The sequence below is a fragment of the Mustela lutreola genome, chromosome 9, assembly GCF_030435805.1.
Source record: "Mustela lutreola isolate mMusLut2 chromosome 9, mMusLut2.pri, whole genome shotgun sequence".
NCBI lineage: Eukaryota > Metazoa > Chordata > Mammalia > Carnivora > Mustelidae > Mustela > Mustela lutreola.
Genome location: NC_081298.1, coordinates 29591451 through 29617583, shown reverse-complemented (window position 1 = coordinate 29617583; position 26133 = coordinate 29591451). Strand labels below are relative to the sequence as shown.

The following is a 26133-nucleotide window of genomic DNA, read 5'->3' as shown; positions in this document are numbered from 1 at the left end:
TTTTATGGCAGGGATCATGCCTGTCTTAGGTTGTCAGTGGCGGGGAATATCCTTACCCGTCATCAGACGGCAGATATCAATGATCTGCGTCCTGTCTTAGGTTGGTATATTTCCCCCACCAATCTTACCCGTCGTTGACTACCGATCCAGCATACTTAGCCACACTTGGGGGGATGTTCCAGCCTCGATGGCTAACAAGGCCTGCACCATGGCTTGCTGTTGCCTATGTTGCTGTCGCCTCCAAATTTGCAGTTTCCTTACTAGCAGAATCAAGCCCACTACGAGGATTGTCATCAGACCAATTATGCTAGCCCATTGTTTCATAAAGGTTAACACATCTTGCAATGTTTTGATTATCTCTGGGAGGGTTGCAAGCTCAACTCTGGTGTTATTTATCCTTGTTATGCCTAGTAGCAGGTGCTGAGTATAGTTTTGGAATTCTGCGGACTAATTCCCCCGCAAGTATTGGGAGAGCTGTCGGGAGACATTCTGTAAGTCACTCATTTTAGTATAGGCGATGGGAGTTACACAAATTGCCAGGAAGGGTACTATACATCCCAGTCCCAATAGGGCTCCCAATATGTCCACTTGTTCTTGAACCAAATCCACTCTCTGGTTGACTATCAGGATTCCTGCTTGCAGATGTGCATTGATCTGAGTCTGTGTTTGAAGGGCAGCCGCCGTTCCTTCTGCAAGAGTGTTCACAGCTTCCGCAGTGGGTATAGTTGCAGCAAGCGAGACTGCTGCTGCCGTGGCTGCTGCTGTAGATATAGCCAATGCTGTCACAACGGCGGCTGTGATACCAGAATCTCTCTTCTTTCTGGATAGCACCACCGGTAACTTGTCCTCTGGAATGGAAACTGGGATAGGAACATGGGCAGGGATACGCATAATCACAGCCAGCTTGAAGGCCGTGACATTCCAGCACTGGGAAAGATAGCAATTCTTAGTGCAATTCAATGTATCATTCAGCTCGCTAGCATTTGTTACGAGGAAAAGGAATGGTGGAGAGACCCATATGGGAGTGGGCTGATAAGTAATATTATTGGGACAAGACACATTAACTGTTGTCTCAAAGGTACTAGAGTCATTTTGTTTATAAGAACAGTTGAGGAACTTGCCACCATTTAACATGGACACTGCTGAGATATCAGTATATGCTCCTAGCGGTTACAGACCTGCCATGCATCAAAGGGAGAGGAGGGAATATGAGAGAAGAGTTAGTTACTGGTAAAGGATATGGCCATGCTTTAACCACTGCTCACAGCTCTCTGGCTTGAGTCTGCCGCAGAAGGTGTAGCATCCCTAGAATTATCATCAGCATCTTCAGCATCATGACTGGTGTTTGGAGGCAAGGCTGCACGCACCAGCCGCTCTGGGATCCAAATTGGAGCCTCCTTTTCCTGTGGAAAAACACATACAGACCCCCTACTCCATACTACCACTGGATCTGGTCCATTCCACTTTCCTGTGAGGATGTCCCTCCAAAGTACTAAAGGCTTAAGGGAAGCAGCAGCATCACTTGCATGTCTGTCTGCAGCTGATTTACCCATTTTGTCCAACGTTAAAAAATTCAAAATAAAGAGAATGGTGTTGAGCTTATCTTTAGGGGACCTGAAGGTGTCCCCTATTCCCCCTTTTTGTTTATAAAGCGCATTTTTTATTGTAAGATGCGCGTGCTCCACAACACTCTGTCCTTGTGGGTTATAGGGTATTCCATATATCAAGTGAATGTCAAGTCGTTGTAGGAAGGCTTTAAAGGGTTGTGAGGTGTAGGCTGGACCATTATCTGTCTTTAATTGGTGTGGCTTTCCCCATGCCACGAAAGCCTGTAGGCAATGGGCGATAACATCTCTGGATTTTTCCCTCGTATGCACTGAGGCGAAAATTATTCCAGAGCAGGTATCTACAGAGACATGAACATATCTTAACTTTCCAAATTCTGAAACATGTGTGACATCCACATGCCATATATGATTAGGTAACAAACCCTTAGGATGAACCTCCAAGGACGGTGCAGGTAGTAAGATCACACAATTTCTGCAGGAGACTACTATGTCCTGTGCCTGTGCTTTTGTTATGTTAAATTTGAGGCGAAGAGTTAAAGCATTCACATGGAACAGCTTATGATAATGTCTCGCCTGTTGCACTGGGTCCTCAATGGCAAAGGCGTTTTATTGTCCTGTTTCTTCAAATCCTCCCTTAAGTAGTCCCATTGAGGTATGTTTAGCAAGCCTTCATCTAGGAACCATGGAGCCGCCTTTTCCACTGTATTCAAAAAGGCCCGAGCAGTTTTTGCTTTTAGTGGAGTTCCATTGGCTTTCAGCAGGTCTTCTAAAGACCCTTCCAACCGCACTTTAGATACTTCAGATCCCATTATGAACACACAGACAACAGACCCAGACGTTAAAGACTCACCGCTAAATTCCGGCTCTAAGGCCGCCCCACTTCTATTGCGGACTCGCTATAGCCCGGCTCTAAGGCCACCCCGCTTCTTATTGCAGACTTGTACAAGATTCCCACCACTTTGATCGTGGTCCCTTCCCCGCTTACCTGCGGTTTCGATAAGAAAATCCCGGCTCTATGGCCGCCCCGCTTCTTGTTGCGGTCTTGTACAAGTTTCCCACCACCTTTGTTGTGGTTTTACCCCGCTTACCTGCGGACTTCTCCCTTGCAAGGTTTTTCTATTTTTACTCCCCGCTTTACCACGGAATTCCCACTTTTGAACGTGGCTAATGTCCCTGCTTACCTGCGGACCTTTACTCCCCGCTTTCCTGCGGATTACCTTGCAAGATTCCTTTATTTAGTTCCCGGGTGCCGGCGCCATTTATCGCCCTCGCCCCGCAAGGACGACAAGAACCCTGGTTCCGATGCATCTTCTCTCTCTTTATTTCCGCAAGTCTACACACTTATATACGCTTACATGACCAATCAGCGAGCAGGGTACAGGAGCGAGCGAATCAGGCTGTGCACCTAAACGAACAACTTCGCTAGCAACCAATGCTGTTTACTTCCTCTTTGGGTGTTTCGCTTAGTCTCATGAGGCAATCCTAACCTGGCAACTAGCCAGGCGCCATCTTTTAATGGCGGAGGCCGCCCTGGCCAGGGGCCTGCCTCCGACAAGATGCTTAATTTATTGAGCCACCCAGTTGCCCCAAACACTGATTTATTTTTAGGAAAATCAGGGCCCTGTGCATTATGCTGTCATAGTGATTTTAAACATGATGGCTTATTTAATGGACACAATCAACACTTTGAAACTTTCAGTTCCCTTCTACCACAGTCTCCCCGTATTCTGAAAGGGACCAGGGAAGACTGGTACAGTCCCTCAGCATCCTCAGTTTTCCGCCTGGAAATGTCACCATCCAGGCCTCTGTCATATGAAAAGAGTAAGCATGATCTCTGCCCCATTTCTTATGTTTTTGTTAAGTGTTCCAGTGCCAAAGTCATTTTGGGCTAAAGCTGCTGAAATACACCTTGAGGGCACTTTCTTACAGAACCAGTCCTAAAGACTTTAGATTAAGGCCTTTAGACTGAAAGTCCTTTAGACTTTCAGCATCTCACCAAGATTTCCTGACATTTAGCCATCCTTACATTTCATAAACTTGCCTTTGGTGTGTAGTGCTTTGATTTACAGTTGACTTTTTAAAGCCAGTTTTTTGTTGTGATAAAATATACATAACATAAAATTTACCAGTTATAAGTGTGTAGTCCAGTGGCCTTAACTACACTCACATTATTGTACAACCATCACAAAAGCCATCTCAACAATGGTTCTTATCTTACCCAACTAAAACTCTATACCTATTAAACAGTATCTAACCATATCCCCCTCTCCCCTGACCCTAGCAACCATCACTTGACCTTCTTTCTCTATGACTGCTTGGGGTCCCCCATATAAGTAGAATCATACAGTATTTGTTTTTTTTTGTGGCTGGCTTATTTCACTTGACATAAGGTCCTCAACATCCATCCATGCTGTAACAGGTGTCAGAATTTCCTTTTTGAGACTAAAGAATACTCCCTTGTATGTATCAGGATCTTTATGAGCAGCCCAAAGTGTCCATATCATAGGTTGGAATTAGATTCTAAGATGGAATTTGGGGTGCAGTGTATTTATTATAGGAAAGAAGGAGACCGAAGGGTCCCTAGGTGGCTTAGTCAGTTAAGCATCTGCCTTTGGCTCAGGTCATGATCTCAGGGTCCTGGGATTGAGTCCCGCATCAGGCTCCCTGCTCAGTGGGGAGTCTGCTTCTCCCTCTGTGCATGTTCTCTCTCACTCTCCCTCAAAAAAAATAAATAAAGTCTTTAAAAAAAGCAAAAAGGGGGAGAGAAGCCAGACTGGGAAAAGGAAGAAGTCAAACTGTGGTGCAGGCCTAATGAAGCCTCAGCCAGACCAGTAGGGAACTTCTGAATGAGTACTGCCCAGTAGAGTGTGTTGATTTATGACCTTGGGAGCATCCCAGCTGTAATCTGAAACTGTTCCCCAAATGCAGAGGGCAGAGAGAGACCACAGAAAGAGGCAGCCACTCCAAGTTGACAGGGGGCAGTTTTAATAAGCAAAGGGAACTTACAAGATTTGTCTTGAGCAGCAGCAAGACAAATAGATCCCCACACCTGCTCACCAAATCTTCTAAGTTTATACCGAGGATTTAAGTGGGTTCAGTCACATGTACCATGCACGCATTCTCAACACCACATCACTATCTCAAGGCTATGCCCTTGGAGTAATCTCTGGGAGCCCGAAAGGCAAGTGGAACCTATTCCAAGGACTAGGGAAGGAGGGAGGAGCCTTGCCAAGGTCCAGTTCATGGGCCAACTGGTGATCATATCTGGCCGAGGCAGACCCTGAAGGAGCTATGGCTGGCTGCTGACCATGCTGTCTGCAGCTGGGCAGCAAGTCCTTCCTTGAAGGGGGATCTGGGCAGAAAATTGGCCATATCTACCACAATTCTTCCATTGGATTGGCGTGGTGGTGAGGATTTGATTTATTGCAGGAAATAAGCAAAGAAGATTTTTTTTTTCATCTTTGGACATAACCAGGGGAGTTTTGCTGCAAATCAATGGACTTCAAAGGAAGGCACTGTCAAAAGGGAAATAATTTTCTAAATTCCCGTAGCTTTCATTTGACATATCAAGAACTACCAGATTGGAGCATTACTTCCATGGTATGCTTTCAAAACCTAGCCCTTGGCCTGAAGGTATTATGGAGAAGAAGAGGGCCACAGAGAGAGAATGTGGAATGCATGAGCCTTAGTCTCTCATTCTAGACTTCAGACTGGAGGAAGAGATAGTTTGAGAATTCAGTGAGGCCCCCAAAGCAGGAGGAATCACTCCATTCCACACTGGGGTTCTAGGAGAAAGCCATGTAGAAGAGTGATGCTTGAACCTGCTTGAACCTGGTTCAGAGCAATGGGCAGAGGGGCCAAGCAGGGATACAGTTTTTACTGGGCTCTTGTAATTCCCATGAATTAGCTAGCAAATGCTAGCTAAGAGCTGGGGGGGGGGGGTTGAGGGGTGAGGATCTGCATGGGGCAACAAGAGCTGCTGGCTAGAAGATCACTAAGGAGAGGGGCATAGGAGGTAGGACAGGGACTCAGAAGTGTCCAAACGGGAAGCAAAAGTCAACAAGACACTAAGTCACCAGACCCAGCTCAAACTGAGAAAGAAAATGGGTTTTATCAGCTATGGATGTCAGCAGGTAGGAGAGAAGTCCACCTCCCCCTGGTTATCCAGATATCTTCTTTGAGAACAAGATGGAAGTAAAAACTTGAGAATCCGAACATTCATCCCTAAAAAGATTATTTTAGTCATGCTTCTGCTCTACAATAAACAATCTCAAAATACAATGACTTTTTACAACAATCTTAGATTCGTAGGTTTGAGGTTCAGTTGCAGCTCTACTGGCTTTAATTAGGATCAACTGGACTTGGCTCCAGGCCATGGGTACAGTTCAAGTCAGTTCCACAAGTCTCCTCGTTCTGGGACCAGCAGTTACTATGATATGCTCTTTTCATGACCGAAGACACGATTGCAAAAGGCCAAGCCAAACCATGCTCACATTTAAAGCCCATTTTCTCAGAGCACCTGAGTGGCACAATTGCCTAAGTGTCTGACCCTTGGTTTCTGCTCAGGTCATGATCTCAGGGTCATGGGATGAAGCCCCACGTCAGGACTCCACACTTGGCTCAGAGTCTGCTTAGGATTCTGTCTCCTCCCTCTGTGCCTCTCGCTCATGTGCTCTCTCTCTCTCTCTCTCTCTCTCTCTCTCAAATAAAGAGGGCGCCTGGGTGACTCAGTCAGTTAAGTGTCTGACCTCAGCTGAGGTCATGATCCCAGGGTCCTGAGATAGAGCCCCACTTTGGGCTCCCTGCTCAGTGGGAAGCCTGCTTCTCCCTCTCTTGTTCCCCGTGCTTGTGTTCTGTCTCTCTGTCAAATCAATCAACGAATCAATCAGTCAGTCTTACAAAAATAAAATAAAGCCTCTATTCTCATCGATTAAGGGTCCAACTCTTGGTTTTGGCTCAGGTCATGATCTCAGAGTTGTGAGACTGAGCCCTGCCTCAGGATCCATGCTTAGCACAGAATGTGCCTGACATTCTCTCCCTCTCTCTATACCCCTACCCCTGCTAGCACTCTCTCTGTCTCCACTTTCTCTCAAATAAAATCTTTAAAGCCTGTTTTCTCATATCTAATAACATCGGTTGACCAACATAAGTCTCATAGCCAAGTGCAAAGTCCACGGGGAAGGAATGAATAAGTATGTCAGGGAAGGAATAAAGGACTAGGAATAACAATCCATTCTATTCTAGGAACTAGGCATAACCTAAAAGAACTGTACAAATAATTATATTAGATTAAGTTTGCTCAACAGGGCAAACTTCATTTTTTTCCGATTACCCAGTAGATGAGACTTGTCTTGGGTCAAGTTCCCCTAAAAGCAGAGCTTAAGGTGGGGATTCTTGTGTACCTAATTTACTGAGAAAGTGTTCTCAGGAGAAACATGTCAGGAAGGAGGTAAGACAGGGATAAAAAAAAAAAAAAAAAAGAAAGAAATAAGGGAAGGAAGAAGATCAGGAGTGAAAAATGTGTATCAGGGAGAGAGTAAAGAATGGGATCTCAGCTCAAGCCTGGTTTCAGCCTAATTCCACAGGAGAGCTCTGAAGTGAGAATCCTATCACGGAGTTATCCTCCTTGAGGCAAGAGCTAGGCTTTTTTACCCCTGTGTCAGTAAATCTTGTTTGTCTCCCTCTTCCCTGGGGTGGGTATAAGCTCCCAGGCATTTCTTTGTGAGGTGGCAACTCTAGGCCAAAGGCAATTCTCTGAAGAAAGGTGCAGCTATGATCCGAGATCAAAACTAACTCCAACTAGGATTCGGTGTGCTAGCTAGGTTATGGGATCTGGCAGGGATGCCAACATCATCTAACAAAGCGCACGTGAGAGACCATATGAAAATAAAATTACAATGTTTTCTTCGTATCCACAGAGCAAATACTGCTACTTCTTTCCATTTTCCCCCCTTCCTTTACCGAAAAGAGAAACGGACAAGATAATCTTGCTGATCCAGAATAAAAATTGAATTTCTCAGACTCCCTTCTAACGAGGTATGGCCCTTTAAGGAGGTTCTGGACACCAAAGGAAGGCAAACTATCATTTGGAAGCTTCCTGAGGAGAAAGCCAGTGTCACCCTTTGCTCCTTCCTCTTTGTCCTTCCCCTACTCTGCTGGATTGAATGCATATTCGATGGCTGGTACAGGAACAGCCATTAGGTGCTGTGAGGTGACCTGGGAAATGCAGGCCGGCAGAACCATAAGTTAGAAGGGGCCCTGGTTTCTCAGATTGCCATGAGATATAGGAAGATACAATCTTCTACCCAGGTTAAACTACTGTTTTAGTGGTTTTAACTTTTACAGGGTTAATTTTTAAAGGGTACACTTACTCACAACATAGTATAACCCTAATCAGTCTAACATTCAAGCTAAATTAAAAATGGATTTGAAAACCTGTTATATATATTTTGCCAAAGCCCCCTCCAGCAAGACTGTGCCCATTTGTACTCTATTCAGCAGGTATCAGAAAGTTCATTTCTCTATACTAGCTATTATTTTTTTAGGATAAGTTAATTTTATAAGCAAAAATCAATCTTATAGTTGTTTTAATTTTCCTTTCCTGGATTTCTGGTCGGGCTGAACATATTTTCATCTTTTTTTTTTCTTTTTGGCCATTTGTATTTATTCCTTTGTAAATTTCCTGTTTATATCATTTGTCCATTTTCTTTCTTTTTTTTTTTTTAAGATTTTATTTATTTAACAGAGAGGGATCACAAGTAGGCAGAGAGGCAGGCAGAGAGAAAGAGAGAGAGGAAAGCAGGCTCCCTGCTGAGCAGATAGCCTGATGCGGGGCCCTGAGATCATGACCTGAGCTGAAGGCAGAGACTTAATCCACTGAGCCACCCAGGTGCCCCTCATTTGTCTATTTTCTGTGGGGGAGTTTATATTTTCATAGTGAAGTGTATGATGAAAACAAAAGTTTGTATAATAAATACCTGGTACCACTCACCTAAATGGACAAATGCTGATATTTTGTCCTATTTCAATCAAATCTTCTTTCAAAGAACTACAACACTGTAGATGAGGTATACACCAAGTTTGCCTTCCCCTGTCTCAGTAACAGCAACTATCATGTTTTTTTGTTTGTTTGTTTTAATATTTGGACTTATTTGTCTACAGTAGACTCAGTACCCAAGGTAGGCCCTGAACTCAAGGCCAGGTGATCAAGAGTTGCATGCTTTCCCAAATGAGCCAGCCAGGCACCCTGCAACTGTCATGTTTTTATACTTTTGCTGCAATATACAAAGTATCATTTCACATGTATGTTTATTTTAATTTACCTCCGTGGCATTGTGATAATTTTATGTCTCAGCTAGACTGGATTACAGGTTGCCCAGATACTTGGTTACATAATAATTTTAGGTGTGTCCGTGAGAATGTTTCTAGACTAGATTAACATTTTAATCAGAAGACAGAGGGAAGAAAATTGCCCTCCCAATGTGGGTGGGCATCATCTAATCCATTGAGAGCGCAAATAGAACAAAAGATGGAGGAAGAATTCACTCTACCTGGCTGAATGAGCTAGGACATCAGTCTTCTGCTCTGAGACTGGAATTTTTAAGCTATCAACGCTCCCGATTCTCAGGCCTCAGACTCAGGCTGGAACTATGCCACCAGGTTTCCTGGGTCTCCAACTTGCAGACAGCAGATCATGAGAATTCTTAGCCTCCATTAACTGCATGAACCAATTCCTCATAATAGTTCATTTATGTGTGTGTGTGTATGTATATACATACATATATATGAGTATACATTTGTATGTATGGTTTCTCTAGAAAATTCTAATACGGGGACGCCTGGGTGGCTCAGTTGGTTAAGCAGCTGCCTTCGGCTCAGGTCATGATCCCAGGGTCCTGGGATCAAGTTCCACATCGGGCTCCTTGCTCGGCAGGGAGCCTGCTTCTCCCTCTGCCTCTGCCTGCCTCTCTGTCTGCCTGTGCTTGCTCGCTCTCTCTCCCTCTGTCTCTGACAAATAAATAAAATCTTAAAAAAAAAAAGAAAAGAAAATTCTAATACAGGTGTCATATTACAAATATTCTTTTGTGGCTCATTGAACTCTGTATTTCTGAGACTTATTCATATTCATTTAATTGAATAACAGTGAATGAATATTCCACATTTGATCCCCTATTGATGGATATTAAATCCCCTGTCCCAAATTTTACCATTACAAACAATGTGCTATAAACATCTTTGGACTTAGTTCATGTGTTCCCGTATGAGTTTCTTAAGGGGTGCCTGGCTGGCTCAGTTAGAAGAGCATGTGATTCTTGATCTTGGGGTTGTGGGTTCAAGCCCCACATTGGGTGTAGAAATAAAAAACAAAACAAAACAAAACAAAACCACCACACCTAAAAAAAAGAGTTCTTTAGAAGTAGGGTTGCTGGCTTATACAGACATGCAAACATCTTCTACTTTAGTAAATATTATTAAGTTGCTGTCCAAGGTATATCATTTTATACTCCCGCCAAAAGTGTGTAAGAGTTTCCATTTTTCCATATTCTGGCAACACAAAATAATGTCAAGCTTTTAAATATTGCTCCCTCCCCCCAAAAAATATTATTTTCCAAATTAATGGGTATGATAGTATCTCATTATTTTAATTTTCTTTTCCCTCATTCCTAATGATGTTGAGCAAATTTATGTATGTTTATTGAGTTTCTGCATCTTTGAATTGCCACCTCTTTGTGCATTTTTATATTGGGTGGTTTGTCATTTTTATTGCTTTACAGAATTCTTTTATACAATCTGTCAGTGATATTCATTGCAAATATCTCCTCCCAGTGTGTGTCTTGCCTTTAAAAAAAAAAAGCTATATTGAGAAATAATTCACATACCATAGAATTCACCCATTTAAAGTGTACAATCCAGGACGCGTGGGTGGCTCAGTTGGTTGAGCAGCTGCCTTCGGCTCGGGTCATGATCCCAGCGTCCTGGGATCGAGTCCCACATCGGGCTCCTTGCTCCACAGGGAGCCTGCTTCTCCCTCTGACTCTTCCTTCCACTCTGTATACCTGTGCTCGCTCTCACTCTCTCTCTGACAAATAAATAAATAAAATCTTTTAAAAAAAATAAAGTGTACAATTCATTGGGTTTTGTAGTCACAGAGTGGTGCAACCATCACCACAGTCTAATTTTAGAGGATGTTTATCATCTCTAAAAGAAATCCTGTAGTTATTAGCAGTCACTGTTCATTCTGCCTCTCCTCCCAGCCCCTGGCAACTACTAATCTCCCTTCTGTCTCTATAGATTTGCTTACTTTGAAACTTTCATAAAAATGGAATCATACAGAGGCGCCTGGGTGGCTCAGTCAGTTAAGTGTCTGAGTCTTGCTTTCAGCTCAGGTGATGATCTTTGGGTTCTGGGCTGCATGGGGTTCAGCCCTGCATGGGGCTCCCCTCTCAAGAGGGAGTCTGCTTGTCTCTCTCTCCCTCTGCCCCTCCCCATCCTAGTTATGCTCTTTCTCTCTCTCGCTTTCAAATAAATAAATAAATAAATATTTTGGGGTGCCTGGGTGGCTCAGTCAATGGGGCATCTGCCTTCACCTTGGGTCGGGGTGAATCCTGGGATCAGGCCCTGCATCGGGCTCCGTGCTCGGCAGAAAGTGTGCTTCTACCTCTCCCCGCTCATGCTTTCTCTCTCATTCTCTCTCTCTCTCTCTCTCTCTCTCTCAAATAAATAAAATAAAATAAAAATAAATCTTTTAAAATAATGGAATCCTACAATGTGCAATGTTTTGTAACTGGCATCTTTCACTTAGTATAATCCTTTCAGGTTACACCCATGTTATAGCATGGATGGTGACCATGTGTTTTTGTACATATGTTTTAAGTTTTGATTTGATCAAATTTGTAGATTTCCATTTTTTGCCTTTTCAAGAAGTCCTTCCCTTTCCCTGAATTATAAAGATATTCTCTAATAATTTGAAGTATCAGTTTTTCATATTTAAATTATCTGCAGTTTATTTTGTAATTATGTCAAATCAAGATTTAATTCTTTGCAAATGGTAGTCAGTTATTCAGCACTGTTTATTGAATAGTCCACCGATTTCCCCATGCTTTGTCATACCCTGTTTATTACACAGCAAGGTCTAATATATGTTTAGATCTGTTTGCCCCTCTGTGTGCCATTACGATAGCTTTAGAGTAAATCTTTACTAATAGCTTTATAACAAATCCAACTAGTTGGTAGGGCAAGGTCCCTCTCCTCGTTCTTCTCTTCCATAACCAGCTTTGTTGTTAATGACCGTAGAGATCAGTTAAGTTCCATTAAAAATATCCTGTTAGAATTTTGTTGGACATTGCATTTAGCTCATAGAGTAATTTGGGAGAAATTAACATTGTCGTGAGCATTTGAATAAACGTGGGCTATATTACCTCCTAATACATCTGTTTCATTTTGTAGTCCTCCTTTTCCTCTTGCTCAGAAGGAAATCCTGAGATAAGAATTTGAGCACAAGTACCTATTTTGGGAGATAATACCAGGAAAACCCAGCTGGAGAGTGGGGAAGAGATTCCAGGCAAGGAAAGCAGCCAATGAAGTGCCCATTCTCAAGCAAGTAATCACTGTGGGCAACAGAAGTTCAGTCCTACTGAGGAGCCTTCAGAAACACTGTGGAGTATGTGCCTTGGAGTCATCCTACGTAGGGAGCAAGAACTCAGGGTATTTATAACAGCCTGCTGATATGGAAGGTGGGCCAACAGGCAGGGAAGTGGTACATGCCAAGGAGCACCAACAGTGTCTGCTAAACCACCAAAGGGTCTTTTGAAAACTTCAGGAAAAAAACATGTCTTTCATCCACCTAGTCTTTTCCTGTAGAAAAATCCAAAATTGTTGGCCTGGCTTATGGGTTTCTCCACACTGACTACCAGCTTCTTTCCTGCCTCACCCACCACCTCCTTTTCCAGGAAGTCTTATCTCTACCCACATCGAACCACTGTCCATCTGCTCCCTCAGAAGCAGCGGGTTTCTGTCAAACCCTCACTTCTTTGCATTCATTGTTTTCTCTGCCTCTAATTCTCTTCCCTTATTCTCTTCCTAGAAAATGATTCTAGAACGCAATGATTAGGAAAGGGGCAATGGGGAAAGACAGAGCTAGAATCAAAACTCAGTTCTAATGTAGCCAGCATTTGCTTTGCTTAGTGAACACTGCCAAATGACGGGATATGAAGTTGATCAGGCCTGAGGGTTTGTGAGAAATTACGATGGAAACACTGGGGAAGAATAAAAGAGGTTTAGGGACCTGGGTAGCTCAGTCGGTTTGAACATCTGACTCTTCTTTTTGGCTCAGGTCATGGTCTCAGGGTTGTGAGCCTGTAAGGGTTCCGTGCTCAGTACAGAGTATGCTTGAGATTCTTTCTCCCTCTCCCTCTGGCCCTCTCTCCCACCCCATGCTCTCTCTCTCTCAAATAAATAAAACCTTTTAAGGGGTTTCTGGGTGGCTCAGTGGGTTAAAGCCTCTGCCTTCAGCTCAGGTCATGATCCCAGGGTCCTGGGATTAAGCCCCGCATCGGGCTCTCTTCTCAGCAGGGAGCCTGCTTCCCTTTCTCTCTGCCTGCCTCTCTGCCTACTTGTGATCTCTGTCTGTCAAATAAATAAATAAAATCTTTTAAAAAATAAATAAATAAAATCTTTTTAAAAATAAAATAAAAACAGGTTCAAGGAGGGCTGAGGAGATTTGGGAGCTATCTGAGCTATGATGTTTTTCTTTATTGTTTCTCCATGGAAATTGTGAAAAAATTTAAATTATTTGTCAAGAGAAAAACCTGTTCTGGTACTTATTTGGGCAAGCCACTTAATCTTTCTGAAGCTCAGTTTTGTTACTTGTATATAGGAAATATCCCTAATTCTTATCTTTTAAAATCATAGTGAGATATATTAGTTATCTATTGCTGCATTAAAAATTACCCCCAACTGCAGTGACTTGTTTTTTGTTTTGTTTTAACTGCAGTGACTTATAATAACCACCACAACAAAACCCCTTTTATTACCTGAAGCAGTTTTTGTGGGTCAGAAATTCAGGAGCAGGGGCGCCTGGGTGGCTCAGTGGGTTAAGCCGCTGCCTTTGGCTCGGGTCATGATCCCAGGGTCCTGGGATCGAGCCCTGCATCGGGCTCTCTGCTCAGCAGGGAGCCTGCTTCCTCCCCTCTCTCTGCCTGCCTCTCTGCCTGCTTGTCATCTCTCTCTGTCAAATAAATAAATAAATAATCTTTAAAAAAAAAAAAAAGAAAAGAAATTCAGGAGCAGATTGTTTCCTACCACTGGGTCTCTTTCTAGAACAAGTGCATATATCCTTAATGACTGAGCTTTGGAAGTCATACAGTGTGACTTTTGCCAAACTCTGGTGCTCACAGGCCAGAAATGATTCAGTGTTGGAGAAGACTACATACCGAGGTATAAATAAAGGAGCTGATGATCACTGGAGGCCATCTTGGAGGTTGCCCACCAACAAAGTTTTCATGAAAGGTGCTTAGACCACTTTGTTCTCGAATAATAGCTCTTTATTATCATTCATCCTCTGGCCCCCTGCACAAAGGTCGCTTCTCAGTAGCCTTCCAGACCGCCATAGGCAGTTATGAAATAGCCTTGCTAAAAGAAATTCAAAATCTAATATGTTCAAACTTTCATTACTTTGCATCTTCAGGATTCTGAAGTATTTGAGGTATTGAGGGAAGGGGAATCCTTATCCAGGTAGGGTCTTGTAGCTGGTCCAGGCCTTCGTTAACTCATGCTGTTTCCCTACTCCCAGACACCATAGCCAGCCACATTTACCTCTTAAATAAATGGGAAAAAAAATTAAGTTTCATGAAAATTAAAACATTCTCCTCCACAAAAGACACCCTTCAGAAAATGAAAATGCAACCCCCAACTGGGAGAAAATGTTCCCATTGCATCTTAATCTTAACCACTAGAGCACCAGAGAGTGTCTTTTCCTCATGCGTATATCCAAGAAATGATACATATCCAAAATATATACAAAATTCCTTTAACTCAGCAATAAAATACAAACAACCCAATTTTTTAAAGTGGACAAAATACTTGAAAGTCACTTCACAGCTGAAGAAACTCAGCTAGTAAATAGAACATGAAAAGGTACCCCACATCATTAATTACTAGGGAAAAATGGAAATTAAAACCGCAGTGGGAACCACTGCATACCCAGGAGAATGGCTAAAATTAAAGATCGATTCTGGTAAGTGTTAGTGAGGATGTGGAGCAACTACAAGTGTAAAATGGCACAACCACCTTGGAAAACTGTTGGTTTTTAATTTATTTTTTAAAGATATTATTGATTTATTTGTCAGAGAAAGAGCACAAGCAGGAGGAGCAACAGACAGAGGGAGGAGCAGACTCCCCACTGAGGAAGGAGCCTGATGTGGAACTTGATCTCAGGACCCTGAAATCATGACTGGAGCCCAAGGAAGACAGATGTTTAACCGCCTGGGCCACCCAGGCATTCCAATGGCTTTTTTTTTTTTTCTTTTTCCAATGGCTTTTTATAAAGATATATAAATACGGGGTCCTGGAATCAGTCCCGCATTGGGCTCCTGGCCCAGCGGGGAGCCTGCTTCTCCCTCTACTTGGTGCTTCCCCTGCCTGTTCTTGCACTCTCTCTCTCTCTGACAAATAAAAAAAAAGGATAAATAAATATACACATACCTTGTGATGCAGCAATTCCACTCCCAAGTATTTACCCATGCAAAATTAAAACATATGGTCACATGAAGAATTAACAGGTTTATAGGAGTTTATACGTAATTTCTCCAAACTGGAAACAACTCAAATGTCAATCAACTAGTAAATGGATAAATTGTTATGTTCAAACTATGGAATACCACCCATCAATAAAAAGGAATAGTCCACCAATACATACAACAAGTTAAATCAATGTCAACTCATGATGTTGATTCTGTTTACGTAAATCTCAAAAAAAGACAAAACTAATCTATGGCTATTAGGATCTAATCAAGGGTTGCCTGGGGTCAGGGTGGGGAATTTGACTGCTAAGGGGCCCCAGGAAACTTCCTATAGTCATAGAAACGTTCTGAGTCCTGACCGGGAAGCAATGATCCTACAACTATATACTTCGTCAAAACTGATTGAACTATACATTCTCTTACCCGTTTTATTCTAAAGAAATTGTACCTCCATTGAAAAAAAGATTATTGGGGCACCTGGGTGGCTCAGTAGGTTAAAGCCTCTGCCTTCGGCTCTGGTTGTGATCCTGGGATCCTGGGATTGAGGCCCGCATTGGGCTCTCTGCTCAGCAGGGAGCCTGCTCCCCGCCGCACCCCCGCCCTCCCGCCGCTGCCTCTGCCTGCCTCTCTGCCTACTTGTGGTCTCTGTCAAGTAAATAAATAAAATCTTAAAAAAAAAAAAAAAGATTATTGGGGATAAACCTTTCAAAAGACCCTAATTAAATGGATTACATATAATACCTCAGATCATCCATGAGGAGGGTTGCCAGCTAATCGTTTATACCTATGTATATTGATATAAAAGAAAACTATTGCATAGGATATATACTAAAAGGTACTTGTTATTTAGGGGCGCCTGGGTGGCTCAGTGGGTTAAGCCGCTGCCTTCGGCTCAGGTCATGATCTCAGGGTCCTGGGATCAAGTCCCGCATCGGGCTCTCTGCTCGGCAGGGAGCCTGCTTCCTCCCCTCTCTCTGTGCCTGCCTCTCTGCCTGCTTGTGATCTCTGTCTGTCAAATAAATAAATAAAATCTTTAAAAAAAAAAAACAAATTGCATTTAAAAAAAAAAAAAGGTACTTGTTATTTAAAGGAAATAAATTGTAAGTAACTTATATACTTCTTCCTTTAATTGTATTTTTCTGACCTTTTGGTTCTTTTTAATAGTTCCTTATTTTAGGGTGCCTGGGTGGCTCAGTGGGTTAAGCCTATGCCTTCAGCTCAGGTCATGATCTCAGGGTCCTGGGATCGAGCCCCACGTTGGGCTCTCTGCTCAGCAGGGAGCCTGTTTCCCCTTCTCTTTCTGCCTGCCGTTCTGCCTACTTGTGATCTCTCTGTCAAATAAATAAACAAAAATCATTAAAAAAATAGTTCCTTGTTTTGTGGAATTTGCGAAATTCCTTACAGATGCAATCTATATTCATTTTCTTTGTATCATAGCTTCTACAATGGCCACATCTAACTTCTTTAGTTCTTTTTTTTTTTTTTTTTTTTTTAAAGATTTTATTTGTTTATTTGACAGAGAGAAATCACAAGTAGATGGAGAGGCAGGCAGAGAGAGAGAGAGTAAAGCAGGCTCTCTGCTGAGCAGAGAGCCCGATGCGGGACTCGATCCCAGGACTCTGAGATCATGACCTGAGCCGAAGGCAGCGGCTTAACCCACTGAGCCACCCAGGCGCCCCTTCTTTAGTTCTTTTGTCTATTGACCATTCATTAATAAGAAAACTTGCTCAACATTAGCATTATGGGCCAGTACACTGAACAGGTACTAGGATAAAGTTAACGACCTTGAAAATTGCTTTTCAAGTTTGGTTTGTTGAAGCAGATACCATCTTTCACGGCATGACTTGCTTTTCCAATCTTCAGTATTATGTTGCATCTTTTACCCAGTAAATTTTTTTAAAAAAGATTTACTTATTACTTATTTATTTCAAGACAGAGAGGGCGGGGGGTGGGGCCGAGGGAGAGAGAGTCTTAAGCAGACTTCATGTTGTGCATAGAGCCAGATGTAGGTCTCAGTCTCACAACCCTGAGATCACAACCTGAGCCAAAACCAAGAGCCCAGCACTTAACTAACTAAGCCACCCAGGGGCCCCAGTTAATAACTTTTTTTTTAAGATTTTATTTATTCATTTGACAGACAGAGATCACAAGTAGGCAGAGAGTCAGGCAGAGAGAGAGAGAGGGAGGAGGAAGCAGGCTTTCCGCTGAGCAGAGAACCCGATTTGGGGCTCAATCCCAGGACCCTGAGATCGTGACTTGAGCTGAAGGCAGAGATTTTAACCCGCTGAGCCACCCAGGCACCCCGCCAGTCAATAACTTTTTAAAACACTGTCCACTGACAAAAAACAACATTGTCATTAATTTTTGCTCCTTTCTTCTTCAATATGACACATGATGATTCTACTTGTTCCCATGCTGTCAGATAGGAGTATTTAGCAATATTCCTATAAAAGAATCAAATTCCCTATGAGATGAAATTCATTTCAAAAGGCAGCCATGACAAGTACTTTAAGAATTATCCACTTCAACACTGGGGAAGGTATGTGCTATGGTGAGTGCTGTGAAGTGTAAACCTGACAATTCACAGACCTGTACCCCTGGGGCTAATAATACATTATATGTTAATTTAAAAAAAAGAATTATCCACTTCAATTCAGAATTTCTCTTCCTTTCCTTAAGCCCAGCCTTGATATTTAAAGGGATACATTTTCCTTCATCAATCATTCCTTTAATACATTCAACAGTTCCCTTAAGCAATGGGGTGCTGCAATGACACTTTTCTTTCAGTATGCATGATTCTGTTGCCAAGGAGATATTGTGTACCATGAACAAGAAATAAATTGGTTTCCCTTAATGGATTATTCCTAAAGTGGATAAGAATTTGGGGGGCTTTTTAAAAAAAGAATTAAAGTAAGATTCCAGTGCTTTAAACAAATTGAGGATTCTCTCAACTCCATTTATTAAAGAGAGCCAACAAGAGACACAAAGAACGTTCAGTGCCAGCAAAATCACAAAAATGCATTAATTGTTCACTTTGAACTGTATAAACGCTGGCAGAAGAGAACAATTTCATGACAATTACATCAAAGCAATGGAAGGATAAGAGCTGGCGTTAGAGCGGCCTCACTTATAATATGAGCAAGACAGCCAACAGCTCCCATAGACTCGTTCATGCTTTACCTTCTTCTTTTTTTTTTCAAGATTTATTTATTTGACAGAGACAGCAAGAGAGGGAACACAAGCAGGGCAAGTGGGGGAGGGAAAAGCAGGCTTCCCTTCCCAGCAGGGTTTGATCCCAGGACCCTGGGATCACGAACTCAGCTGAAGGCAGATGCTTGATGACTGAGCCACCCCGGCACCCCCACGGTTTCCTTTCAACTTTGAATAAACAATGTCTGCACTTCATGTAAACACCTACCAACATTTGTATTTGTATTATCTCCACCAAAAGCAGTACAATTTTCCTTATTAACTCCTAACTCAGAGAGTTTACAAAAATTTGCTCTTGTTTCTGAGGTCTCATCTGGAAGAGATTTTACTCAAAAGAGCCTTATAAGTGAACCTTTTCACAAGAAAAGTATTGCACAAAGGGAAAAATTTCCTGCATTGTCATTACTTGCACTCGTGATGATGCTGCGAAAAGATGAAGCATTTAGAGTTTTTTTTTTTTAAAGATTTTATTTATTTGTGAAGCACCTGGGTGGCTCAGTGGGTTAAAGCCTCTGCCTTTGGCTCTGCCTTCATGATCCCAGGGTCCTGGGATCGAGCCCCGCATCGGGCTCTCCGCTCAGCAGGGAGCCTGCTTCCTCCTCTCTCTCTGCCTGCCACTCTGCCTACTTGTGATCTCTGTCAAATAAATTTTTTAAAAATCTTAAAAAAAAGATTTTATTTATTTATTTGACAGAGAGGGAGATCACAAGTAGGCAAAGAGGCAGGCAGAGGGCAGCATTTAGAGTTTTGATAATCACTACAGCAGTAAAAGGAATTATTGCATTTTTAACTATTGTGGTAGATTTTGTCCTGGCATTTGTAATTTTGCTTATAGTTTGGAATTAGAAAATACTTCTGGTAGCAGTACATTCAAATAGTCATTTGAGCTGAAACTTATGACAGTATACAGTGTGGGAAGCCATAAGAAGTTCTGCTATGATTATTTTATCTTGTTCATCTGGATTTCTCGTAGTCAAAAAATTGTTATATGGAAGTGTTGAATTGCTGTATTGGACACCTGAATTACACTGTATGTTAACTAATTGGAATGTAAATTAAAACTTTAAAATGTTATTTTGTCACTTTCTTTGATACAAGTTAAAGGAATCACATTTTTTTTTTAAGATTTTATTTATTTATTTGACAGACAGAGATCACAAGTAGGCAGAGTGGCAGGCAGAGAGAGAGAGGAGGAAGCAGGCTCCCTGCAGAGCAGAGAGCCAGATGTGGGGCTCGATCCCAGGACCCTGGGATCACGACCCGAGCCGAAGGCAGAGGCTTTAACCCACTGAGCCACCCAGGCGCCCCAGGAATCACATTTTTTTTAAGGATTTTATTTATTTATTTGACAGACAGAGATCACAAGTAGGCAGAGAGGCAGGCAGAAGGAATCACATCTTTTATGCTTAGCTGTTAGAATATGCTAGTTTATATCTGACTTTATACCATTTTCTTTTCTTAACATTTTATTTGATTTTATTTTAAAGATTTATTTATGAGAGAGAGTGCACACAAGTGGGAGGGGCAGAGGAAGGGGGAAAGAGAGAATCTCAAGCAGACTCCAAGCTGAGTACAGAGGCCTACCTGGGGCTCAGTCCTATGACCCCGAGATCATGACGTGAACCAAAACCAGTAGTTGGACGCTCAATTGACTGCACCACCCAGGAACCCCTAAGATTTTATTTTTGTAAGACTTTATTTATTTTTGAGAGAGAGTGAGCACATGCACAAGTGTGGGGGATAGGCAGAGGAAGAAGCAGACACTCTGCTGAGCAGGAAGCATGATACAGAACTCGATCCCAGGACACTGGTATCATGACCTGAGCTGAAGGCAGACACTTAACTGACTGAGCCACCCAGTGCTCCTCGGCTCAAGTCTTGATCTCAGGGTCATGGGGATTCAGGCCCCACACTGGATTCCACATTGGGCATGGAGCCTACTTAAAAAAGAAAGAAAGAAATATATAAATTGGGTATCATCAAAATTAAAAATTTTGTGCTTCAAAGGACACTGTCAGGAATGTGTAAAGACAATACACAGAATGGGAGAAAAATTTTGCAAATCATATAGCTGATAAGGGACTTTAATCTAAAATATATAAACTATTACAACTTAATGAAAAAGGGAAATAACCAAATAAAAAATGGGCTAAAGGGGGGCACCTGGGCAGCTCATTCGGTTAAGCATCTGCCTTTGGCTGAGGACATGATCCCAGAGTCCTGAAATCTAGCCCTGCATGGGGCTCCCTTTTCAATGGAGAGTCTGCTTCTCCCTCTGCTTCTGCCCCCCCAACTCGTGCTCTCTCTCAAGTAAATAAATAAAATCTTCGAAAAAAATGGGCAACAGATCTGAACAGACATTTCTCCAATAAGATGTACAAATGGCTAATAGATGAAAAGATGCTTAACATCATTAGCTATCATGGAAATGCAGACCAAAACCACAATGAGATATGACTTCACACCCACTAAGATGGTTATAATCAATCAAAAAGATGGATAAATAAGCCCCCCCGACAGGGGGCTTGATCCCAGAATTCTGTGATCATGACCTGAGCCAAAGGCAGAGGCTTTAACCCACTGAGCCACCCAGGTGCCCCCATGTATAAGAATTTTTATAGTCAAATAACATTCTATTGCATGGATAAATCACCTTTCTTATCCACCTATCAGTTGATGTACATTTGGGTTTTTTCCACATTTTTACTATTTTATAGCTAATGTTGCTATAAGCATGAGTGTACAGGATCTAATGTGGACATACGTTTAAAGTTCTGTTGGGTATATTATCTAGGCATGAAATTACTGGGTCATATGGTAACTCTTTAACCTGTTGAGGATCCCCCAAACTATTTTTAAAGCAGTGCACCATTTACATTCTCACCTGCAATATATCTGAGTTCCTATTTCTTTAAATCCTTGCCAAAACTTATTATCCATCTTTATGATTGATTATAACCATCTTAGTGGGTGTGAAGTCATATCTCATTGTGGTTTTGGTCTGCATTTCCATGATAGCTAATGATGTTAAGCATCTTTTCATCTATTAGCCATTTGTACATCTTTTTGGAGCTCCTCTGCTCAACAGGGAGCCTGCTTCCTTTCCTCTCTCTCTGCCTGCCTCTCTGCCTACTTGTGATCTCTGTCTGTCAAATAAATAAATAAAATCTTTAAAAAAATTCTTATACATGCTACAACATGGATGAACCTTGCAAACATTATGCCAAGTAAAACAAGTCACAAAGGACCATATTCTGTATGTCTCAGCTTACAGGAAATGTTGAGAATGGGCAAATCCATAGAGAGAGAGAAAGATTAAGGGTTGCCTACGTCTGGGACCATTGGAGAGAAATACGGGAATGGCTGCTTTCATAAAAGGTGTAGGTTTTCTTGTTGGGGTGATGAAAATGTTCTAAAGTCGTTTGTTGTGACTACACAATTTTGTGAACATACCTATAGATTTGCAAAATAAATAAATAAATAACTGGAGGCACTTGGCTGGCTCAGTCAGTGGCACATGCGACTCTTAATCTACAGTTTGTGGGTTCAGGCCCATGTTGGGTGTGGAGATTAGTTAAAAATAAAACCTTCAAGGGGCACCTGGGTGGCTCAGTGGGTTAAGCCTCTGCCTTTGGCTCAGGTCATGATCTCAAGGTCCTGGGATTGAGCCCTGCCTGCATGGGGCTCTCTGCTCAGCGGGGGAGCCTGCTTCCCTCTCTCTCTCTGTGCCTGCCTCTCTTCCTACTTGTGATCTCGGTCTGTCAAATAAATTATTTTTAAAAAATAAATAAAATCTTCAAAAAGAAAAGTAAAGAAAGTGGTAATAGCAATCATAGCAAGACTGGAAGAGGTTGTATTTATAAATTTTCAGGCTGAGACCGAGTTGTCACAAGTCCAAATTCATAACTAATGGTAGCTGGGAGTTGAGTCTTAAAAGGATTTCAAACTTTGGATTAAAAAAATTTTTTTGAACTCAATATCTGATGCAGAAAAAAGATGAACTTCTCTGCCTGCAAAGAAGAGTTGTATTTGTAAGTCGCAGTCCACAGCCACCCTCAACAAAACCAGAGCTGATCTTATATATAATGTTTTGGGAAGTCTTGCGTTGGGAGATTGAAGGTATTTCAGAAACGGGAGAACCCACGTCCCTATCGACCGACTTCCAGCTCTGTTAGTGTGGTCACCAAGGCAGCTGAAGACCCGGCTAACTTCGGAAGCCCCGTCATCGGAGCGAGGCACTTGCGGATTGGCTGTTGTCTAAAAGCCTGGAACTGTCAATGATTGGCTGACTTTCAGAACCTTGGGGGCTGTCATTGATTTACTAACTTTTCAGAAGCGCAGTTACTGGAGTGAAGCTGTTGTTGACTGGCTGATTTTCAGAAGCAGAGCCACTGGAGTGAAGCTGTCGCTGATTGGCTGATTTTCAGAGCCTGTGTTTTGATGCGAAGTTATCTCTAAACAATGGTGGTTACTTGTTCACTGCTTGCAACTTGAGCCAAGAAAAGTCCTTTTGTGGAATATGAATAAATACTTTTAATTTTTAGTCCTTTCTTTTGGTCTTCCCTCAGCTAAAACTATGGAAGAACACAGGGATTATTCAGATCTTTTTAGTTGCGGAGGTAGGATATTTCAGCTGTTGCCATTTAAGTGATTTAAGCTCACATTGCCTCGGCGGCAAAAGAACTCTAAAATTTTTGTAATGGATTGCAAAAAGATCAGTACAGGCATGTAAGGCATCCTGACAAAGTACGGGATACAAGACAAAAAACGCGTCCTGCGTAAGTGAAACTCCTGATAACCCTAACAATTAAGGATTTCCCCCGTTTTACACAGTCTCGGTGGGATTAGGTTTCTTGTACAAGACCCTGGAGTATGAAACAGGTCCAGCCAGGATCTGAACGGTAAAGGGCAAGGATCCTCTGGGAACCTATGGGCCCCTGACGCCCATTCCCTGCGCTTGGGTGTGCGCGTACCGCTATCCTGAGGTCGGCTAGCAATCAGCTGGATGTTTGAAGGGAGGATGCGCAGTTGATTAGCAGTGGGTGAAGAAAGAGCAGCGAGGCACTCGTCTGGGAGACCTAGGGAAGCCAGCCCGGAACGTGGGAGGTGCTCAAGTTCCTGCGATGCTCCGGGACCTGGGTGCCGCAGCGGAAGCCTTTGCTGGAGGCCGAAGCCGGCAGAGCCGGGCGGGGCAAACCCAGGCCCCGCCCCCGGGCGCGTCCGCGTGCGTGGCTGGGGGCGCAGCAGAGATCCCCACTCCATGATGCGGGGCCTGAGGACAGTGCAGAGCCGCGGCGTGGAAGCCCCCATCCTGGTGACCCGCGCTCGCAACATCCTGCTGGGCTGCCTCGCAGCTTAAGGAGGGCGCGGCCCTGCGGCGGTGCGCCCACTCCCTTCCCAACGCGTGCCGACGCCCCCTCGGCGATCCTTGCGCGCGTCCGGCCCCGCCCCCGCCCCCGACGTGCCCCCGCGCGCCGCGCCCCCCGCCCACCCGGCACGCCCCGCCGCCCCGCCCGGCCGCAGCGGGCCTGGAGCAAGCCGGCGGGCCTGAGCGACCCTCGCAGCGGCAGCGTCTTTCTCCGCCGCTCGCCGCCATGGACGTGTACCCCCCGCACCGGCTGGGGCTGCCCCGCGCGCGGTCCCCCGGCGGCCCTGGCCGCGGGTCGCCCTCAGTCAGGTACGCGGGGCCGAGGCCACAGAGGAGCGGCCGGGCCGGGGGTTGCGGGCTGTGGGGGTCCGGCGACGCCTCCCGCCGCAGGGCGTGGTCCGACATGGCTTCCTTGCAGACGGTTTTCCCTAAACGGCTGCCTGGGGACGTTTTCCCAGGAAATGCGCCCTTTGTAGCGGCTCCCACAATGGCTCCCCTGTAGACAGTCCCACAGCGGCTCCTCGGTGGAGACCCCCTGCTATGACATCCCCATCCCTGTAGGTTTCCCCCAGGAAAGGTTCCCCTGTGGAGAACCTCTGCAGTGGTTTCTCTATGTGTAACTCACTTACCTTCCTCTTAGAATATTTCCCCCAGAAACGGCTGTCTGTGGAGAACCACCCCCCCTCCGCAACGCACACAGTAGCTCCCTTGGGTAGAACCCTTGAATGGGTTTCCCCAGAAACGGCTTACCTAAATCTCCCCTACAGTAGTTCTCCTCTAGAGCCTTTCTCCTTGACAGCAGCATCCCTAAAGAGTGCCCCCCCCCGCCCCTACATACATACACGCTGACAGCATCTTCCCTATTGCGGCTTCCCCCACCTCCCCATGCCCCAGCCTGCATCGCGACGCTCCCTCATTCCACAATAGGGAGCTCAGGTTGGGGGAGGCGCAGGAGAGAAAACTAACTGGGTGAATAGGAAAAAGAGGCCCAGTACCCCCCCCCCCCAAATTGGCGGACCCCAAGCCCCTGAGGAATTGGCGGACCCTAAGCCCCTGAGGCTAGAGACAGAGCCCCTGGGTGCCTAAGGATGGGGAGGGTGATAATGGGGAGGGTCTCTACCCCCTAGGAAGACCCGTTTCCGATTTCTGCTCCCGGTGCCTTTGGGGCTGACCTTGATAGTCTGGGCATTGTTTGAGAGGAGCTGTTACGAGGCCGCCAGCAGAGTGTGGAGGTTGGAATGAAGGAGCATTTGCGGCAGAGATCGTTGAGAGAGAAGAAAGAAGAGAGAGAGAAATGGGCTTTGGGATCTGCTAAACTGTCATTAAACCAGAAGAGGGTTTTTTTTTTTTTTTGTTTTGTTTTGCTTTTTCTCTATTTTAGTAGCTTAGCAAAGCAAATATGTTTTTCCCTTGAAAGGAGGTTGTTAATTTATATGTGAAAAATGGTTCTTCTTGTATCCTTGTTATGGTACTAAAGGAATTGTATTTTTAATTTTTTGCTAGCCAGTCTGGTTTTTTTTTTTTTGTTTTGTTTTGTTTTGTTTTTATTTTGTTTTAACGAGAACAAATTCAGGGAGAGGAGAACTAAATCTTAAAATCCTGTCCCTTGCTTACTTCCTGACATTCCTTCCCCCACCCCTCCCTGTTTGTTGAATGAATAAAGGTTGGGAGAGATAGAGCTAGATACCCTTGGTTGCATTTGGGAGTCTTAATTTGCTTCTGATTTGGCAGGTAACATTGTTTGAATTCCTGCTCTGCTCTTCAGGGGAATTCCTTGTGTTCTAAATGTTTAGCTTCTTATGGTAACCTTCTCCAATCTGTCCTAACATTTCTGGCAGCCACTTTCACTGTTAGAAAGTATTTGAACTTTGTACAGAATAGAAACTGCACAGGGTACTTCTTTTTTCTTTTCTTTCCTTTTTTTTTTTTTTTTTTCTTTTAAAGTAGGCTCCTACTCAGGATACTAATATCAAGAATTGCATGCTCGACAGTCTGAGCTAGCCAGGCACCCTTGCACAGGATATTTAGAATTTGGAGCAGCCATCCTTTAAATCTAAGCTCTGTATAGACTTGGGGTTCATCCCAGATCATTTTGAGCTTAGGAATCTTGAGTTTTTGAAACTTTTAGGAGAAAAAAGCTTCCCAGTGAACTCCATCTCTGCAATAACTGCTGCTATCCTTATTTCTAGGAACATGGCAGTGCACAGCATATTTTTAAAATAGTGTTTTGTTGTTAGATTAATGATGG

The 26133-nt window shown here is 43.5% G+C and overlaps 2 protein-coding genes across 4 annotated transcripts in view; one reads left to right on the top strand and one right to left on the bottom strand.

Moving 5' to 3' along the window:
• Positions 1-363: 363 nt before the first annotated feature.
• On the bottom strand, positions 364-3024 carry LOC131808015 (uncharacterized). Of its 2 annotated transcripts, none has more exons than XM_059133871.1 (2): positions 2750-3024; positions 364-1403 (listed from the first exon to the last, which is right to left on the bottom strand). In XM_059133871.1, the coding sequence occupies exon 2, from the start codon at positions 1132-1134 to the stop codon at positions 448-450; it is 687 nt and encodes a 228-aa protein (XP_058989854.1). In that variant the 5' UTR covers positions 1135-1403; positions 2750-3024; the 3' UTR covers positions 364-447. The 2 variants fall into 2 exon arrangements, with proteins under 2 accessions (XP_058989854.1, XP_058989855.1); XM_059133872.1 differs by having other exon boundaries at positions 2786-3024.
• Positions 3025-23710: 20686 nt separating this feature from the next.
• Positions 23711-26133, top strand: part of DNAAF9 (dynein axonemal assembly factor 9) — a 132488-nt gene continuing 130065 nt past the window's right edge. Inside the window, exon 1 of one of the 2 annotated variants that reach the window (XM_059133811.1) lies at positions 23711-24194. In XM_059133811.1, the coding sequence (XP_058989794.1) occupies positions 24112-24194 (83 nt within the window). In that variant the 5' untranslated portion in view covers positions 23711-24111. The remainder of the gene's footprint in view (positions 24195-26133) is intronic. The other variant, XM_059133810.1, reaches the window with a different exon arrangement.

Coding starts and splice junctions, on each gene's coding strand:
- LOC131808015 (XM_059133871.1), bottom strand. CDS start 1,134: ATGTTAAATGGTGGCAAGTTCCTCAACTGTTCTTATAAACAAAATGAC.